This window comes from Garra rufa, chromosome 8, assembly GCF_049309525.1.
Source record: "Garra rufa chromosome 8, GarRuf1.0, whole genome shotgun sequence".
In the NCBI taxonomy this organism is placed as follows: domain Eukaryota; kingdom Metazoa; phylum Chordata; class Actinopteri; order Cypriniformes; family Cyprinidae; genus Garra; species Garra rufa.
The window spans coordinates 43,156,710-43,177,497 of NC_133368.1; the positions used below are offsets into that span (position 1 = coordinate 43,156,710).

A 20,788-nucleotide genomic window follows, 5' to 3' on the forward strand; every position below is an offset into this window, starting at 1 on the left:
TAAACCTGATGGATATATAAGCAGTGTATATACTTGGTAAGTGTTATGATCATATCAAGATAGTGTGTCTGTTGGGTCATTGAAATGACAGTATCTGTTGTCTTTATATTTGCATGCAGTGTGATAATGGTGTGACATCTGGAAAACTGTCCTGTGGTTACTGCCGTGGCTAGTGATAAATCTTTATTTAAATTGTTCTCATAAACAAGCTCAAATTCCTGTCATGTACAAATAAATTTATTGCACAAGCATAAATGAATACATAACTTTATTTAAATAAATGCTTTGTCATAACAAAAAAAGACAAAGGTTAAAAGAGTACATAAATTACAAGTTGAATAAATATTACACAGTGATATTCACTTTCTTAATAATTTGAGTTTTTTTTTTTTCATTTTATTGGTTTTTATTAAGAGTTCCAAATGCTGAACATTTTTAGAGTCCTCCAGCCACTAATGGGTCTTTTTCACATGCCAGTTTAAGCCACATTTAGGTGGTCAATCATCAAGTCTTTTCTCATCCACAAAAAAAAAAAGAAAAAGAAAAGAAAAGCAATCAAGAAAACAACTGTTATGCATTCAGAGAAAGAAAGAAAACCTGTTGTTTCTACTGTAGTGTGAGTTATGAACGCTGCTGTCTACCCAAGTATGAGATTCGGAATCTGATGAAAGCAGATAAGCACAAAAGCAACATGCTGCGTCCTGGCAATCGATAGTCTGTTACCTCTAATTACAAATCAGAACGGATCAAAATCACATTAATGACATTTCTTTCCCATTTTCACAATGACACCCAGATGGATTCTATGACCTGGGGTAACAAGGTAAAACGGTTTTCAGCCATAGTGCATCGTCTTTTAACATTCAGGGTTTTCAGATAAACACTTTTTCGACTTGTTGCATGCCTGCTTATCAGATTCCGAGACTGTCCGTCTACAAATTCTACTGTGAAGTGTGAAGCACTGCAAAAATTAGTATTTTTGTCTGGTTTTTCCAGTACACATATCTATACATTCTTAAAACAAAATCAATTGCCTTGAGAAGCAAAAGATAACAATACTCGTTTTCAGAGAATTTTTCTTGAATTATAGGAAAATCCTAGCATTCACTGACATTCTTTTTTCCATGGAACACAAATTTAGAGCAGGATATCCAAGCTGCGCTTTTCCATACAATGAAAGCGAATGGTGACCACGGCTGTCAAGCAAGATTTTCAAGGCAAGGTTTTGAATTAATAACTTGCGTTCCTCACGCAAAAGTTCTCCTGCAGCTTTGAATGTGCGTCGTAATTTCAGACTTTGATTATGCCTCTTTAGGAGCTTGACAGACCCTGTAGAAGCAGCTTGGATATTTTACTAATCTTCTCCTTTGGTGTTCCACAGAAGAAAGTAAGGTTTGAAACATAAAGATGAGTACATGGATTTTAGTTATCTTGCATAATTTGCTTTTTAAGCAAATCCAGCTAGTCTTAAAGTCATTCAAATGACTTCACTGGAAAACAAGACACAAATACTGATTAAGAAATCAATTTTTGCAGTATGTGTTGTGTGTTGTGAAAGGAGGCCCAGCACAAGATCACCGCTTGAGGCTCTCACCCGCTCTCCTTCTTCCCGGATCACTGAGACGCAAAGTCTATTAAGAGTAGATGGAGAATAGACCGTGATTGGTAGAGTTGTGTTACTGGTAAACCCACTGAATGATGTTGCGGGTCTCAGGCTTGGGCTGTGAAGCCCCTGTCAAAGGTACTCAGGCAGGGTATCTCTCCGAGGCCTGCTCCTGCTCCTATACCTGAACTGAGATTCACTTTGAGACGGCACTAAACGCGTGGCAAGGTAAGGAATTAAGTGCAAGCTGCTTTTTTAAATGGGGGAGGGGGCTTTCGGCTTGGATCAGGACCTGGATAATGCTGATTACTGATTCGCCCTGTGGTGACCGACACCTACGAGGCTAATTGTGCAATAACGGAGGCGACTAGGCCTCCACGACGTACTCAAGACACCTGCAAAAGTCTGGTTAACCCGCACGCCCTGAACTTCACCTTTCTCTTTCGTGCCACCTTCTGTTCGAGAGCCAATTGTCATTCACGATTCTCTTTTGACATGCAACGGTTACATTCTGCGGACCCGTGGGTATTTCGAATCACAGCCAGGCCCGCACGGAATCTTCGTGCGTGGAATTCCGCAAAATCGGAACGCCCGGCATTCACAAATTCCTACGCTGGCAAATTTGACTGTGCTTTCGGCTACCGGTTAGAACGTAGTTCTAAAATACGGAAAATGCGGATGCGTGGATTCCGTCCGGGCCTGGTTCTGATGGGTACTTGCGTGATAGAGATCTGGAGACATGCAGCCCTACAGGGGACGGTGTTAGCGAGTATTTTACAGCCCCCTCCCAGCAGTGAAACTATGATCATTCGGGCCCTGAAAGAAGATCCGGACGGACCCATTGTGGCAGGGAAATGGCTTCGCTCACTCTTCAAGAGCTGACCGGTGAGTATCCCTGTGTGATGTATAGCTTGATTGAAAATACTCTCGTCAGCAATTACACACATTTGCAGTCTCTGTCAAATCAATCGTCAGCTTATTCGTAAGAGAAATAACAGTAAATGAGCTAGCGCTAGCTGGACTACGGTCTCTCCCTATCTTAGCCTCGGCGCAGGGAGCGATTTCTGATAGCTGCTTGACATACAATGTAGTGTAACGGATTTCATATCTAATCTGATGCTGTATTTGAACGCAACTGAGGTCCTTCGTCAATATAAAAAGGTCGTTTCATTCCCCTTGGCTATTGTGTAACATTCACATCACCATTCAAATGTATTTGCATGTAGGAAGGCACTGAGACTCGCACACAGAAACTCACACCGAACGACGCTGTAGTGAAACGCACCTTCTGTTTCCACCTTGCTTAATAACACAGATGAAATACAGGAATACAAATGAAACGTGTCATCGTGCTGACCAAAAGAACTATTACCTATTGGTGAACAGTCAAAGTGGGCGGAGCTTAGAAAGTGGTCCGACCTGCATTCAAAAGAGCAAGTTGTCATTCTGACAGGTCAGATGGAAATATGCAAATTGATAATGCTAACACTCCTCTGCTGAGCACCTGATGGTTGTGGTTGTTTGTTAAGGATAACAAAACAAAAAAAAAGAAACGTAAAACAAAAACAACACATTCAATAATCTAGAGTTAAAGGTAATATACCAAGGTTGCACCTATTTCGGTGAAACCACATGGTCGAGGAACATGGCTCATAAGTGGACTGTCATTACCTCCATGAAGTCAAAGGAAACGGCACATAACAAAAGTTATTCAGAAAAGCAAAACAAAACATTACAGACAGAAAGAAACTACCGCTCTGCACGGTGAACGTCCGTCAAAGTTCATACGCAAATGCTGGGAGCGTTTAAGGGTTACAGCATCTGTCTCGATTTTAACTCGGCCCAGATGCCACAATATCTGATACGAAGCTATTCCAGAGTGGCCTTTTCTTTTCTAGGCGTGGGCACCGATTGATTCTGCGTGGACTTTTTTTTTTTTTTGTCTGGGACCCCGTGTAACTCTGCGTGGCAGCATCTGTTTACATAGGCACGGTTGGCATGTTAGGTAAGCTACAAAGTCTAGAGCCACTGAAACAGATTTGTCTAATGGGATCCTGGTTTTCACTACGTTATGGGAGGGATATGCCACAAAGACAAAAAATAAAAACATTCCTTTTTTTCCGAAAGCTATCGCCGTATTTCATTGCTCGCACGCGTGCGCACGCAAACGCACGCTCGTACACACACGCATACACTGAACTTGGTGAAGTTACACATTTCCAAGCAGGTTCCCCAATGAATAAGTGCTCTGACAGGACCAAAAAAGCCAGATAGAGATGACTGTATCAGCAGATCTCTACCATGTGTTTTCCCTTCTTTCTTTTCTTTTGGAAAACAACACGTTTTTTTTTTTTCAAATAGTAAAAGTTCCTGCTATCTCCTTTGATACCTTGACAGCAAAAGATGTAAAAGACCAAGATAGCCCTGTTAATATTCAACATGCCATATATTCTTTTTTTTTTTTTTTTAGTTTTTTTGTTTTATGTTAACTTTAAACAAAAACAGTATGGTGCTCAAACCCCAGCTTCTATAAAAATATATAATTGTATGTATATATTTTTTTTAGCAATTTTTTTATTGTTGTTGCCGGGACTCAGCTCTAGCAGGGGGCTCCTCTGATTGGCTGAGTCCAGTGAGATAGAGATGAGTGCTCAGTCAAAACGATTCCTGTGGATTATCTCACTTTAACATTTTCTTTTTAGTCTGATTGTTTGTTTTTGTAATAGCTGTTGTGTTTCTTTGTCGTTTTGCATCAAAATCTCAAAGTGACTGGCGGGTAGACTGGTGGGACAGGACAAGGAGGTGGGCCCTAGGTCTGGTGATCAGGGTGGGTTGATTCTCACTCGTTGTTGTTGCTGTTCTCCAAATCCTTGCACTGGATGTTACCGCCGCTGTAGTCGGTGCCGGGCAGCTGCACTCCATATTTGTCCACGCACCAGCAGATGCCTCGTTTCCGGCCGCGGGAGGGCTTGCACTGCAGGATGGACAAGGGACAAAGGGTCATAAAACTGCAAGCACGACTCAACAGGAATGCCTCGACTAGGACCACATGGTATGCTTTCACAAAATATTTGTTGTATGATGTAATTTGAAAACGATGAGCAATTTCTGTGTTGATTATATACTAGAGATGTGCTAAAAAACTTATCTTCAAACTAGTGAGTCAAGTAGACTGGTTAAAAGCACAACAACAAAACATTACAGCTAAAATTTTAATATTACTAAAAAAAATAAAAGAGAAAAAGCAAGGCTATTACCATGTATTGAACAATGGGGTTAGTAATAGTAATGGAGTTTTTATTTATTGCTTAATCAAATATTTTAAGGATTTACATTGATTCAAGGGAATAAAGTACAACAAGAAATGACCTAGAATCTATGCCTAATATGCATTTAGTTATAAATTACAGTGAATAAGACTATATTTTCAAAACACAAAAGTTGCATAGTTTGCATCAAGTGGTATTACTGTCAGACATTTAACATTTCTGTTATAAAACAGTGTTAAATATTAAATGTTTAGCTACTAAACGCTTCAGTTTTACTTGTAAATTTTTTTACCTCATACTCTTTCACGATTAAAACTGAAGTGTTTGGAAGCCAATTTAGATAAACTAGTGAATCTCACTAATCAACTGGTCGATTGTTAAATCAGTGCATAAATATAGAATTCAGCTTATTTATTTGACAAATTTCTAATATCTAATAATTTGGTTTGAGTTCATGAAGCCTCAAATAAAAAAGAAAATAATGAAATGGAATACAAGAGATAATGAGATACATTACATGTACCTTTGATTCGTAAAGTACTTGCTTCTCAGCACTATCCAAAAATTGGCATTAACACATGGTTATTAATATTTATACATAAACAGTTAGTTCCACTCCTTGGATTTGATTAGCTTCGCTTGTCTGTGTTTGTTTCAGACAGGCTGACAATCTTTGTATTAGTGGTGGGATTTTTCAGTGACTCTTTCTGTATATTTCATCGATGCACCAATAGGTGGCGACAGCGATGGTCTTTTTAAGTGAGTCATTCGAATCACTGACTGAACCAATTTGTTTAAAAACACTAATTCTTTCAGAGTGAGTTACTGCCATTCAGCCTTTACAAATGCTGATTCATTCACAAAAGAAATGAGAAAACCATTGTGTGTTGCGCAACCGCTCTATTTGGAACTATTTTCGTGACATGATAAAAAACTGATCATGTTAAATGTCAATATTAATATTATACAGTAAAAGTAACAAGAGTCTTACCTGTTTGCGTTTGAAGAAGCCCTTCCTGTCACAGTTAGGCAGGTAGAGGGAAAGTGCCATGACGCGGGAGGTGTCTTTCATACCTTGGATGATTCCATCCAGCTTCCTTCTGCAGGGACCCTGTGTCAGATGAACACATGGTAAGTTGCATCATCACCTCAGCATTTAAGGGCTAGCTATCATTTTACTGCAGCTGCTGCGTCACACAACTTACAAATTCAGGCTCGTGCTTGTCGATGGGAAGGGGGGAGTAGTCCATCGACCCCAATGTCCGATGCTTCTCCTGTTGTTTCTTCTTGTCCTTGCGCACGGCAGCATGCTTCTTGCTGTTAATTACGTCTGGTTTGGGGTAAAGGGGAATTTTAGGAATCTGGTCTTCAGTCGTGTCTGGCTTCACTGTATCATCATGCTCTATTGATTCGCGATCTAAGACAAAGAGAATCAAATGATAAGCGTTAACTAGGTTTTTACTGCATGGAAATGTGAGTGCCAGTGCAAAATCATTAGCATGATGTTAAAGTGGTTGCCAGGGTGTTGATATGCTGTTTTGAATTTTAAATGATTTCTTAGGTTCTTAAGTTAATGTAGAAGATTTTCCACTTGTTTTATTGCCTACCAGGCAAAAACTATATTCATTAGTGCACCTTAATTTGAGTTATTCATACAATACCAACTTTGTACGAATTTGATTGGCTAAGGCAGAGCAGCCTAAAAGTTTAATGTTTAAAACTTTTTGTCATCCTAACAGCAAACAAAGTGGTGGATAACGGAGTGAAGCTGATAGTTAGATGCCGACTGGTTGATCATAGTGATATGGTGTATTTTAGGTTTTGCAGTTGTACTGCCAGGCAAAACAGAATGCATTAGCACAATAGAACAATACTAATTTGCCTTAGCTAACACCAGTAATGATCTCAACGTCCTGACTTCAACCATTCAAATAGGCTGAGTGAAATTTGACTAATAAAAACCAGAGAAATCTTTTATAAAAACCTCTCCAAAGCTTTAAGATATTTACACATCCTAGTTGCTAATGAGTTTCCAGAACGTAAACATGAAAGCAACTGTTTTTCCACCAAATGCTTCCTATGCATTTGTTTACAAAGGGTGGTGGCTGGATCAACAGCTGATGTCCACCCCCTACTCAACCTATCCCAGGTTGGTTATGCCTGGTTAAACATCCACTTGGGTGAAAATTCCAATTTCACATGCTTTTTGGTGGTATTTCTCCAAAATCCATTTAGGTGTACAACCTAACCACTGACCTGCACTGAACATGCACTTCTGTTTTATGCAGCTGAATAATTCCTTTCGATTTCATTGTAGAGAACGTGCATGACTACAGGATTTGGGATTGAGAACAGAGACGCTTTTCAAAGGAAGAACTTTGAAGTCACAATAACCATAACATCACGACAACCACAATGTTCTTCTGCAGGAATCTAAGGCTAGGTGGGTAGTAACTATCGACGGGAAACATGCGATAGTGCTGAGATATTACAGAGCAAGTAATTTAAGCACATATAGTTTGATAGTAAAACTCCACAGGATAAATGCCTCTACTTATAAACTGTCTTTCCACTGAAGTCAAATACTGCTGGACAAAGCCGAGCTTCATAAAACTGAACACTTGAAACATGCAGAGAGAAGCCAAACATAGTACATCCAGAGGAGATTAACAGATCATTAACACTAAGCATACAAAGTCAGGATATATAATTGCATTGGCATTTAGTCATTCAAAACTTTAAAAATCATCTGATAAATTATTATTTATCATATATTTTAATAGGAGCGTAAAAGCATAAATAGCATCTGCTTTTTATAATAGCATAAAAAAATAAGTTTAAATATAATATTGTTTCATTTCAGACCGAAAGCCAGCACGAATTCATTATGCATTAAATCCATTTATGTCCCAATTCTAAATTGGGACATAGTTGTGAAATAATTGTGAAACGCTGACAAATGCACATCTGTTTTTGCCCTTTCTAAATTAATGCACCAAGTTGCATGGCAACAGGGTTATTATAGTTAACTAAAATGATAAACACTTTTGTTACTCAAAACAGAATTTTAACAGAAAAAAATTACTTATTTTATTTAAGCTAGTTGCAGAGGAAAGTTTTTTCATTTTCACTTAGGTAACTTTACATACTAAAATACTTAAAACTAGACATGTTTAAAGCATAAACAGTTATTATGCAAATAAACAATATAACTTGGCAAATTGTTCATGCATTTGGAAAGTATTTAATTTGGGTAAGGGATTGGCACAACTTAAAGAGATTTAAAAAAAAAATAGCTGGCATGTTTTTATTGCTATTGCATTTTAGAGTGGCTTTATTTGAGAATCAGACAGAATGGAAATGGACATACGGAGTCAGGCCTGAACATCGATGCTGTTGGGTTGCCAAGTATTTTTGTGCATACAGCCAAGAGGGCATTATCAGACAGCTGAGGCAGCCAGCAGAAATGATTGAGATAACTGCCCTCACAGTCCCCCTGAGCTCCAGTGCTTCACATTGCTGCAGACTGGGGCAGGGTGTTCTGGAGCGGCCCGGTGGTGAAAGAGTCTGTCTGACCTGGAGACGCATGGGGCGGGTGCCTGGTCATTACAGGAATTGGTTTCCTGGCTTCTGAGGTTACAATCAGAGCATGGTGCTGTCTCTTTGAAATCAATCCCGCAACTCATGACTTGGCAGACTGACATTTCTGTACAGATTTCCCCACAGGTTTGGGCTCCTGAAGCCACCGAGTCTGAGATCTCCTCATGGAAATGTCGTAGGGACGTTTGCCTAGAGCGAGATTTACATGGCTTTGGAAATGTAGACTTTAAATGGGAGGGCACAGGACGACTGGGTTGGCACAATTCCTTAAGGTTGTTTTCGTGATTTTTCCTGCTTGTGCATGGCACAAACGCACCGTGTTTGTGAAATCAACAATGCCTAGAGTTTACAAACCACTAAATTCGTCTTTTCTGTTGTAGGCTTTGCGGAGTGAGGACCAAAATCACTTTTTCCATGCTCGTGGTCCCCAGCTTGTAAAGGTTTAGCGGGTCTGTGTTTAACATCTGACACACAGCCAAGATCCTGGAGCCCAGCCAAACCAGACGTATCACGTGTAGCCTGTCTATTCAAATGAGCTTTGGAAAGAATGCAGAAGAGGTATTGGTGTCTCTCCTCTTGGTCTTGCAAAACTTTTCATTAAGATAAAGGGACCCGAGCTTGGCCAAAGGAGATGCATCTGATAGGGTTCTGTTTAATAATTTACACATGCGCTGGGCAATTATACTTCATGAATATCCACGCTTTCTTACAGCTTGGGGGCTAATGATGAAAGCAGATCTCCTTTTGACTTGCGTTGTCACCTCGTCCGATTCTCTTTTTAAGAACGTGCCGCCGAACGAGCCGAGAAATGCTCCTGAAATCCTTGCGGCCTTCAAACCATGTGTTTTAGAGTCTTATTAGCATGCACGGTTAGAATTAGGTCTTGCTATTGTTAAATATTCAGACTAGCTCGCCTTTGAAAGTCGTTCTTGAGGCAGGCCATTCTGCTTTGTCTTGCATTCATTGTCACAGACCGACCATGGCATCCCTGGCAAGATTCCACTGCTAAATATTTAAAGCCTGGACCGTGTCCACAACATATTTGGGCCGCTGTAGCAGAGAAGCATGCTACAAACTAGAGAAAACACCACGAATGCAACCGTGCACTAACGCTAGTTAAAACCGGGGTAAATGCAAACTACAAAGCGACATTAAGGGGTGATTTGGGATAAAAGTTTCCATGTTGCAATGCACTATCGGTTACAACCAAGAAAGCCATCATATAACTTACTATTCAAACAAGTCCCCTGTAATTCAGGACAATGCAAAGTGATGACACCTGTCGATGCCCTTCAGGCTGAAAGCACATGTGCGCACCTCTGCATCGCCTGACCGTGTCTCATGTCATCAACACTCCGAAACATGAACTCAGGAGGTGCTCTTCAGGACATCAATAGATCACTCCCAGTCGCTGATTTCAATTAGCTCAGACAATGGCAAGAGAGCGATACTGTCTATAAGCTCAAGGCGTCTTTCCACCAAGAGTATCTAGCTACAATCTTTCCTCTTCTAAACTCCTTAACTAAACTTCTAAACAAGGTCATATATATTTTTTCCAAGCAAACTTTCGCAATCCAAACCACATCAATCTTTATAATTACTGTTAAGATTGTATATAATCATTAGGTGGTATGTAATTATTTATGAAGTGTAAGTGTAGCTTAACACGAGAAAAATGCCTTATTTGGAGGTGAAACATTATTAGGAATGTCAAAAATGAATGATGGGATGTATTGAAGATTGAAGGTGTTTCAGGTTTTAAACTGTAGGAAGTACAGCTGGGCAATATAATTTTGCTATACAAGTTAAACCATGGAAGATATATTTGCATGGCTATCAGTGGGCAGGACTGCTTTACATTATTTACACATGAGAAGGAACAAAAACAAGCAGTAATGTGCAAGACTTAATTTACATAAAGGAGTGTAATGTGAAGAAAATGTTGCTTGTTTAGTTGAGTTTAGGCCTTGTTGCGGCCTAGAATTTAGTGTCGCAACTGCTGTTTTTGTATGTCTAGTAAGCAATAGTATATATTTTGAGTGCATGCTTATGATTTATTATGAATACTCATTTTGTTTACGTCTATCAAGTTACAAAAAAGAAGAGGAAATTGTCAAATAAGATCAAAAGTTTCATTCATTTGCACTTGACTTGTTAGATTATCCAAAAGTATGTGACGGCATGATGATTTAATACGCAAACCATATTTTGACAATTCAATTGCGGCTTTAAAACTACTTGTTTCATATGTTTAGTCAGTTATAGTACATATTTTGGGTGATATATGATGTGAGACGTATGATTTATTATGAATAATCATTTTGTTTGCATCAATCAAGTTACAAAAAAGAAATAAAATAGTCAAATAAGATCAAAAGTATCTTTAATTTGCACTTAACTCACTAGATTATCTCAAGTCATGTTTTGTAAGTGTGATATAAAGTTACTCATAAAATGTTTGCCCACTTTTGTACAATAGCAAGTAGACTTGGCTCCGAGAATGAGCTTTACCAAATGAATCAGCTATCCTAAGCAGGCCAAATAGTGCCACCACACCGCCTTTCCCATGATCCTCTACAACTAACTGTAAGAGAACTAACGATTTTGTCTTGTGCTGTATCTTATCTATCCTCCCGAGAATCCTGCAGGGCACAAAATTTGAGGCAGCGCTTTGGAACCACATCTGAACCGGTGCTGCAGGCAAGAAATTTGGCACCTTTTGTTCTCCTTCCCTGAAGAAACGTGACACTGCGGCTCCCCCTCCACCGCCCCGAAGCACATGACAGGAGGTTTCAACAGGTCGGCGTCTTCTGCTCAACCACATGGTTGCAGCCCTGCTGTCTGCTTACATTTAGTATGTTTAATTTTCTAAACACGAGCAGTCCCATAGATTAAATAGATTGTTTTTGTGCGTTCGCTGTTTTGGTCAGCCTGACATGTGTTCCTATTTAGGCAGGGCCCAGCGTGAGGATGTCGCTGCCCGGGAATCACGTTTCTGACAGAGACGAGACTACTGTGCGAGCTGATTTTCTTCACAGCTGTTACTCACTAGCTTTCCAGGTGCCAGTGACAAATACATGCTGGACAGATTGCTGTTAAACTTTACTGGAAGAAGTCATTCAGGCGTGCCAAATAGGTTCCCTGCTTGCATACCTCTGCAAAGGATGACTGGGCACTTGATATACGGGCACTAGTTTGGGATTATGGTTAAAAAACAACAACAACAACAATAACCAACGTAGAATATACAGAGGTGGGCATCGCTTTCAGAAAGCACAAGAGATCTATTCAGGTGCTCTTCAATGAAGTGAGCTGTATATCTTTCAGTGTCAGTCTGATGTTGCAAGCAAGTATATGTTTCTTTGAGTTTGGCCTCTGGCGCAAAATAAAAATGAGATGACAGACTGGCAATAGAAGAACAACTGCGTTCCATTCGCTTGTAATCGTTGTTTAGTTATGGCTACATCTCCAGTAGGTAAGTAAAATGCATAAATCAGCGATACCGAAGTAACAGAATACAACAGCCAAGTGCTTTTGGCCCATTTCTTTATGTTTGTTTATTTGCACATTCTTAGATTCGGACCTGCGATCGTTGCGAACAGAGCGTACAATTCTTTCGGGCAAGACGCCTGTAGTCATATCTGTTGGCAACTGCATCCAAGTTCCACATGGCATGTCCGAACAGAAAGTCTCCCTTGTGATCGTTGGCAAATTTGCAGTGTTTGCCAATCCTGGAGCTAAATGACAATCTGGCGTCGCCTATTGTACTTGGCTCTAAACGCTGAATCTTTAAACCGTGAGCGCCAGCATTCAAGACCATGAAGGTATGACACCATTCACGTGAGTGAGGCATGATTCCATTTTAAACTTGTATTTCTTTTTTATGTTTGCACAACTGTGAAACTAAGGGGTGCTGGGGGAATAAAAATGGATCAGGAAGACACGGGGCCAAAAGGCTCTGAATCCTAATGCGGGCAAGGACGCTTGACCTCTCTCCCTCTTTCCCCCTCTCTCGCTCTCTCTCTCTCTGTCTGTCCTGCCCAGCTAGTAAAACCAGGCTGAAACCGAATACCACGGGAGGCTAGAAGCGTCCCTCTAAATTCATCCCCATGCTTGACGAACAGCTCTTGATAGATCGGCTCCACAGACATTCTGCTGAATCACAAGGGCTCAACTGTGTGCCCACTGCAATCACAGAAGGGGTAAACCAGCAACCGCACTCATCAGAGGACTTCAGATAGAGACAAACAGGTTTCTGATGTGCACCTGTGTGTGAGGGGGTTGTATTTGTGTACAAACAGTCGTGGTGAAAGCCCACGTCTGAATTCAACCTCATCTGTTTTAAGAATACGTCTAAAATTAGTCTAAAAGATATAGTTCTGTAACCCCACACAGTATTTTTGTTCATGTAGCTCAACTGGTAGAGCACTGCACTACCAACGCCAAGGTTGGAGGTTCGATTCCCGGGGAAAGCAAGAATTGAGTGCACTGACTAAAAGCATCTGGCAAATGCAAACAAAGATGCATGCCATGCACGGTTACTTTTCATAAACGTGTGATTTTTGCACATTGGTTGGTTTGTAGAGACACCGCGGCTACCCTCCTCCCCTTGGATTTAATCTTTGAACGGTAATCCGACCCTCAACACCACCCACAGACTTAGACCTAAATTCAGAGCAACCTAGAATCTCAATCAAGAATATCATGAGGCGTGGGTACACCGTACAATGATGAGAGGTGTGATCAAAACAATGGAGGAGTCACTAATGTCAATAGAGCACCAAACAAACGCCGTTGCCAAATCAAACCATAAGGCTGTATAGAGTTATGCATCTTGAGGTATCTTTACTCAGTTCTGAGAAGCATACTAAATTATGCAGTTCTGCTGAGTCTGATGCTGCTTTGCTTCTGTGCCAATCAAATGCAGCATCAGAGCAGCCTTTATAGAGCATATGTTTATAGGTTAATGTTTTTATTCTGCACATAGTTGCTATATAAATGCATTATATGATACTTATGATTATACAATGCAGCTTCATTACAAAAAAATGGTACAGTGATGGTATCAGATGGCTACACCATGGTACATTAATATATCCCTCAACAAAAAGTACAGTGGCAGTGACTTGACACAGTGATGGCATTATATAGGACTCCAACCATGGTATTTATATGGAACTCCAAGGACTTCCAAAACAATACTATTCTACTACTATGGTAAATGGTAAAAAACATGGTAGTTCCATGGTATATGTCTAAAATACAATGGTAGTCCCAATGACAACATGCCAAAAGACGCCAATTGGTTTTGAATTCTTTACGCTTTTTATAGAACGCTCAAAAATAAAAGTATACGATGATGATGATACAATGGTACTTGCATCATACTCTGAGGTGCGTCCCAAAAATACCATGGTACATTTTCAGAAAGCGCGATACCACCACGGTACTTTTTTGTAAGTGTCTTTGCAGCGTAAAGATAGAAACCGTTTGTTAATAATTGGCTTTGGATGAAACATAAACAGCCTTCGCTAATCCTAATAATCTACAGCGCTGGAATATGATGGAAAACAGAACTGAGCAGCGCAGCCCAGCCACAACACAGAGAAGCTCATGCAGAAACATGCGCACGCCATAAAACTGGAACAGCGCAAGCCACAAAGTTCCCACCAGATACACGATCTCAACGCAACAATGCTTCCGTGCAACAAAGGCGCACTGCTTTCCAGTCAACTTACCAATGGGTGGGTGCGGTGGTTTGTATCCCTTCTCGTTCGTACACACTCCCCTGCCGTGCAGCAGGGCGTGAAGCGGTTTCTCCTCGCCGTTGCGCGGCAGGCAGCGCAGCCCGTGCGTGCATGTACCGGTGTACACCCCGCACGCCTGTCCCTCCGCCAGAGCGCAAGTCAAGCAGCAGCCGCAGCCGGGCTCCTTCACGAGCTGACAGCCCACCGGGACCGGAGGACACATGGAGAGCGCCTTCTGATCGCACGGCTCGCACGGCACGTAAGAGCCTCCGCTGATGGACAACGCCGTGAGAAATGTACCCAGCACAAGAAGAGCCATACTTCGTTTCAAAGTGAATGAGGTCCGATTTAAATAACAAAAAAGAGCAAGAACTAGATATGAGAGCGGGTGAACGTTTGGTTCAGATTCGAGTGAAAACTCCGCATGCAAAGTGAAAGCACAGGTTGGGGTGTCTTAAAAATGAGAAAATAAAAACAGTCTTTGAAGAAAAACAGATGATGAAGAAGAATCCGTAGGATTTTTATATAAATACATACATGTAAAAAATGATTCACTTGGGTATTCTCCAATAGTCCAGTTTGTGCGCAATTGGTTGCGCACTGAAATTCTGGACTTTCCGATTCCAAAACACTTTCCCCTCTGGAAGTTTTCTGAGCAGACTGATCAACTTCACAGCAGTGCTTGCCTTTTTAAAAACAGCCAAACCCAAACCCCTAACTATGAATAAGCCAAACAGCGGTGAAGGGAGGCGCACTTGCCAGATCGTGGCGCAGCGCCAGCGCCTTTTTCCCCCCCTCGGCAATAGGATCAGTCTTTTACGCAGTGATGCCAAGAGCGCAGAGCAAAACACAAATCCATGCAAAATCGAAGATATGCTCCTCTGCGATCTTCCGTGCACTTTGTGGCCGGTATAGCGTCAGATTCGTGCGCGAAGCTCAGCGGCTTTCCAGCAGATTCAAGACGAAACGCGTCAAATGGCAACATGGATGTGACATGATAAAGACGCTTGCTCGCATAAACATAGAGAATACACACAAAAGAGCACGATTAGAATCGCTCTGCTGATAGGCACCACCCGTATATTAGTGCGTGCAGAGAACATGTATGAGTAGCAGGGGAGAGTGGGGAGTGTTTTGTCTTAACGTCTGTAACTCTGTCTTGTTTTGCACTGCGTGTCTTAAACTTTGATATAATATTCCCATGTTTGTCTTCTACGAATTAAAGTTGTTTTGAAATCTACTGCTTATCCATAAACCCTTCAAATTAGTGTCAAAAACAACGTGTGCTGTTGATACAACCTACCGGTAGCACTAATAGAAAACATGAATAATCAAATTTACTTGTTCAAAATAATGATTATGCCGTCCCTCAGTCCACCGCATTTTCCTTTCAAGCATTTTATTTCAAAATAGTAAACACGTGGGGTATATTTGCAGCAAAAAAGCTGAAAACTACTAGGCTATAAAACAAAAGTTAGGAGTAGTTTTGAAAGTGTCACAACTAGAGCTGGGTTTGAATGCTATATATCAAACTAAACAACACCACCATTATTAGAAGCACAAATCAAATTATAAGCCAGGTGTGACCATATATTTCTTCTCACGAGGATGTCAATCATCTTTAGTGATTTCACCCATGATGGTGTTACAGCTCAACCCTTACAAAACTCCTATAGAAACATCAAAGCAGCAATAGCCACTGAGGGCATCCGTAAAGTCCGTATTAAAACCAGCTGAGGTGTGTGGTGAATACTGTGGTAAATGCTTCAAATCTCTTTTCTCTCATGCAGAGAGGCTTTCCTCGCGTTGCCAAGTCTCATTTGAGCTTTAATTACAGTGGTCTTGGTGGTAGTTTAAGAATAGGCAATCTACACCCACCTGTTCTGAACTCTGAACTGCTGAAACCACAATTTAGATGAGATTTAACAGACACGATTGTTTAATCAAGCCGTTCGCTCAGTGTCCAAGTGGCCCTCTGCTGTTTACATGTCCCTGATTTGCCTTATAGAGTGCTCCAAAATGGCATTTGCACATGTCCCATATGTAAAGTTCATCAATGAGTTGCTGTGTTTTGCCTTAAAATGGCTTTGTCAGATGTGTGATAGCAAGTTTGAAGAACTGCACACGATATTTCATTCCTTGTGATTGTTCTGTGCTTATTCATACATGCCGTCTCTTGTTTTACCCAGCTGTACAAGCCTGAGTGTCTGTGTGGGTCTTGCTGCTGGATTTTAGCTCACCTCTGAGATTTTGACCACTAGAAGGAGCTGTTAGCAATGCTAAGAGGCTCACATTGGAATGAGTGCTGGCCCGCAGACGCTGAACGTTTCATTACCAGAGATTTACACAGTGCTGCCGTACACATCTCACACTCAGGAGTCCAACAGACAGACATCAGCCGTCAAGAATGTACATGCTGTTTTGATACGTGAAGTTTAGGGCCCTGTTGTCTTTGTAGGCATGTGTTTGAAAACTATACTGCTTAATGTATGTCTTTGTCATGTTTAGATTTCATAAAAGTATACCTGAGTTGTTTGATTGATGGCATTTTTACACTAACAGCTCCACAGTGACTGTCTTGCTGGCACTGGTGTCCAGAAAGCTTAAAGAGATGTTTTACTGTTCAATGAATTATGCCGGTTTTCATATTTGTTCCTGAATTTCTTCATGAGTCATCTATGATCTACCATTCTGGAGTCGTATAAGATATCAAATTGCCCTGGTTCGCTCACGGCATATTTATCCATGGATATAAAACAAACTTAATGGATGCAGAGTGCAAGTTACTGGAAACGAGCTGGAACTGTTATCCGCTCGCTAATGAGGAGATAAACGGTCGCAAATTACTGGTGTGAACACTAACCAGCAGAGTACCAGATTTTTTTTTATTTATTTTTTTTTTACTGATGATATTAACTAATTTATATTATGCAGTTCATTTTTTTGTGCATCATATGTTTTAATAAAATGGATACAATTTTATTAGTAATATTTTTAATTTTAAAAATATTTTCTAAATTGTAAAAAATAAAATATTTTAATTAAAAAATATTTATACGGTTTTGTAAAATATAATTGTATAAAATGTATATTTTAAAAATTATATTATTATTTTCACATTTCACTACATTTCACGCTTAATGATTTAATTTCATATTTACTTCACTGATATTTATTAAGTGTTTTTCTCTAATCAAGATGTTTAGAATAATGTTTTCTTATTAATTTATTATTTACATTTTATTGATATTTATTTAAAAAAGTGTTTTTTTCGGTAACACTTTACAATAAGGTTCATTAGTTAAACATTAGTTAATGTATTAACTAACATGAACTAACCATGAGCAATACATTTGTTACTGTATTTACTAATCTTTATTAACATTAGTTAACGGAAATACAGTTGTTCATTGTTTGTTCATGTTAGTTCACACTGCATTAACTAATGCTAACAAAATTTTAATAATGTATTAGTAAAGGTTGAAATTAACATTAACAAAGATTATTAAATGCTGTATAAGTCCAGTTCATTATTAGCTCATGTTAACTAATGTGGTTAACTAATGTTAACTAATGAACCTTATTGTAAAGTGTTACCTTTTTTTCTAATCAAGATGTTTAGAATAATGTTTTCTTATTTATTTGATTAATATTTATTAAGAAAATGTTTTTTCTCTAATCAAGATGTTTAGAATAACATTTTCTTATGTATTTTTTCTTACAAATCAGCAATAAATAAATAAAGATAGACAGACAGAGACAGATAGACAGATAGACAGATAGATAGATAGATAGATAGATAGATAGATAGATAGATAGATAGATAGATAGATAGATAGATAGATAGATAGATAGACAGATAGACAGATAGATAGATAGATAGATTTATTTTTAGGTATTGTTGAACTTGTATCTTTAAAATTAAAAGGCTTATTCCCCCATATTTATATTTATGTATACTAAATTTAGTTAATAGAAGTGGTAGATTAATAAAAACCATATTTTTCATGAAAAGATGTGTCCTAAGTGAGGAAACCAAATAAAACATTTTCAAAAACAAAGTTGAAAGCCGAACATCTAAAATCCTTTTAACTGACAACAGCCACTTCCCTACTGACATCATCCTCCAGGAAGTGACATCATTTTGGAGGGAAAGCACCAGCACAAACATCTGTGAGTATGAGTGATGCTTTGCTGGGATGTTTTGTGCTCTTAATTGGTTTGTTGGACTCTAAAACATTCCATACTGTTTGTTAAGCTAATGAAAATATTTCAAAATGACAAAATGCACTTCAAGTCAAGCCAGCTCTCAATCCCTCAGTAAGCAATGGCTAATTGTAACGCTTTTATTCTTGCCATTGTGTAAACAATCAAGTTATAGCTAAGAAAGTTTAAGTGTTTGTACAGTACTTGAAGAGTATCTTGTTGCACAAGTTAGTTAATGTGGACATGTTTATATCTAGCTACCTGAATAACAACAGGTGGGGTTGAATAGCATAGACGAACTTTATCGCCCCCTAGAGTACTGAAGGTTATGTGTTTTGTAAAGTATGTTTCTGCCTTAGATCTTTGTGTGTTTAGCTTAAAACGTCCAATAGTGCACCATAAATCCATAAAATTGATACTATGAGTTTTGCTGTTTGTTCAAACCTTTAAGGTTAAGAACTTTGCTAATGTTCCATTAGTGCTAACAAAAGTAGCGTGTAGTGCCATCTCTGCCTTAATCCCATTTGAATTGCGTTGTCTGGTTCGTTGAATATTTACAACGTTTGAAAATGTTTCTTCGGTTTGCGAAAACAATCGCCCACACAGTGGCGCCTCCAGGATTTTTTTCATAGGGTGGCCGAAAGAGGCCAGTAAAAATGTTAGGGTGGCACAAAACAATTTTTTTTTTTTTTTTTTTTTTGCATGCCTAAGGCTTTACCGTTATTTCTGGTATAAGTTATAGGCTTCAAAACTTCAGTATTATTCTCTGTATAGAGCAAAATAGTAAAAAAGTCGCTTTGCAATTCAACTGCAAGAAGGATCATGTTTATTTGGAGTGCAAATTCATTTCAAATGAGATAAAAAGAAAAAAAAAAGAAAGAAAGCATAGATGTTTAACCTGCATATTCATCAAAATAGACACAAGCTTAATACAAGTGCAGCCCGAGCCCGATGTAGCATCAAGCGTGCCTGCAGCGCAGTTTGAAGAGTTACGCGATCACGCGCGCAGTAGCCAAAAGCACCGGCAAAAGTAATTACCATGAATGTGTTGGGGGAAATAGTAAGAAAAAAAAATCTGACTATCCTGACACGCCATTTCCTCATTAGACTCGCCTTAAAGAATTACGTCTTTAATGATTTCATAGCCTAATTAAAGATTTTGCTTTCGGTTTCGGTTCATCATTGTGAAACGCTCCTGTTAAAGACCAAGACGGCAGAAGCGCATCCTGTGTGTTTTCTTTTTTTATATTATAAACTCACAAAGTTTTGTTGATATTGTGAGTGTACACAAATAAACGTAGACCCCTCACAACTCCGAATCATATATTACTCTTACCTTTGTTAGCAAAAATTATGCCATATTTTAAGTTGTTTCCAGTGCAACAAGTGATCGCTGGTGCCTTGATTGGATAAGGGTCAACACAGCGCACATTTCTATAGGTTAAACATTTAAACTAACATATATAATATGCTTGAACTGTTTAATATCTAAAGATTTTATTTCAGGCAAGTCGTGGTCATTTGAGAAGCTAAATTGATCAAACATAGGCTATGAACTACTCGCTGGTCGTTTTAAAAATCAAAAACTTACATTAAAAGAACAAAAACTGCTCCAAACCCTCTTCTAAATTAACTTAATATAATAACGAAACGAAATATAATCACTTTGCCATTACATACAAAACTGAACTATTTATGTATGCTTCGCGGTGCGGCTGCGCTTGTGAGTGCGCGAAGTCGCAGCAACTCATGTGAAGAGGGGGAGGGGTTGAGAGCGTATTCTACAGTAGCCTATACATTATACAAGTTTATTAAACTTACTTTTAATATTGTTGTTGTCAACGTCCGTGTTAATTTATAAAATAAAATAATAATTCTAAAAAACTCCACTCTTTCTGGTTGGGGTGGCCAGTGTAATTTTAAGGGTGGCCGCGGCCACCCCTGGCCACCCCTTGGAGGCGCCACTGCGCCCACATGCTGAAAAATTGATGGAAAAACGCTGTCAGAGGAAGAAAGGTGTCTATGTACAAATATTATGAGTAGGATGTGGTCTGTGAACATCAGTGTAGGAATTTCTCGCTCTCTATCATGTCTGAAAAACGCCTTAATTGGTAAATTAATGTCTCGTCATGTAATGTTTCCAGCTGTCTTTTATTCAGACAGCCTTGTGGGCGTTGCACTATTTACGCTAACGATTTCAAGTGTTAACATGCATGTTAATATGTGGCTGTGAAATTGTATAGTCTTTTGTGTGTGTGTTTTACGAGCTGCTGCGGTGTTGTTTCGGTATTATGTAGTATTTATCAATATGTATGTATTTATTTCATGTATTCATTTATTTATGTATAATTTACGGTAATTTT

At 39.2% G+C, this 20,788-nt stretch overlaps 1 protein-coding gene across 2 annotated transcripts; it reads right to left on the reverse strand.

The window, feature by feature from the left end:
* Positions 1 to 215: 215 nt before the first annotated feature.
* Positions 216 to 15,489, reverse strand: igfbp5b (insulin-like growth factor binding protein 5b). 2 transcript variants are annotated; one of them, XM_073845574.1, is made up of 4 exons: positions 14,211 to 15,489; positions 6,078 to 6,202; positions 5,864 to 5,983; positions 216 to 4,577 (listed from the first exon to the last, which is right to left on the reverse strand). In XM_073845574.1, exons 1-4 carry the CDS (start codon positions 14,536 to 14,538, stop codon positions 4,443 to 4,445), a joined length of 708 nt encoding a protein of 235 aa, XP_073701675.1. In that variant the 5' UTR covers positions 14,539 to 15,489; the 3' UTR covers positions 216 to 4,442. The 2 variants fall into 2 exon arrangements, with proteins under 2 accessions (XP_073701675.1, XP_073701674.1); XM_073845573.1 differs by having other exon boundaries at positions 6,078 to 6,289; positions 14,211 to 15,484.
* Positions 15,490 to 20,788: the final 5,299 nt, after the last annotated feature.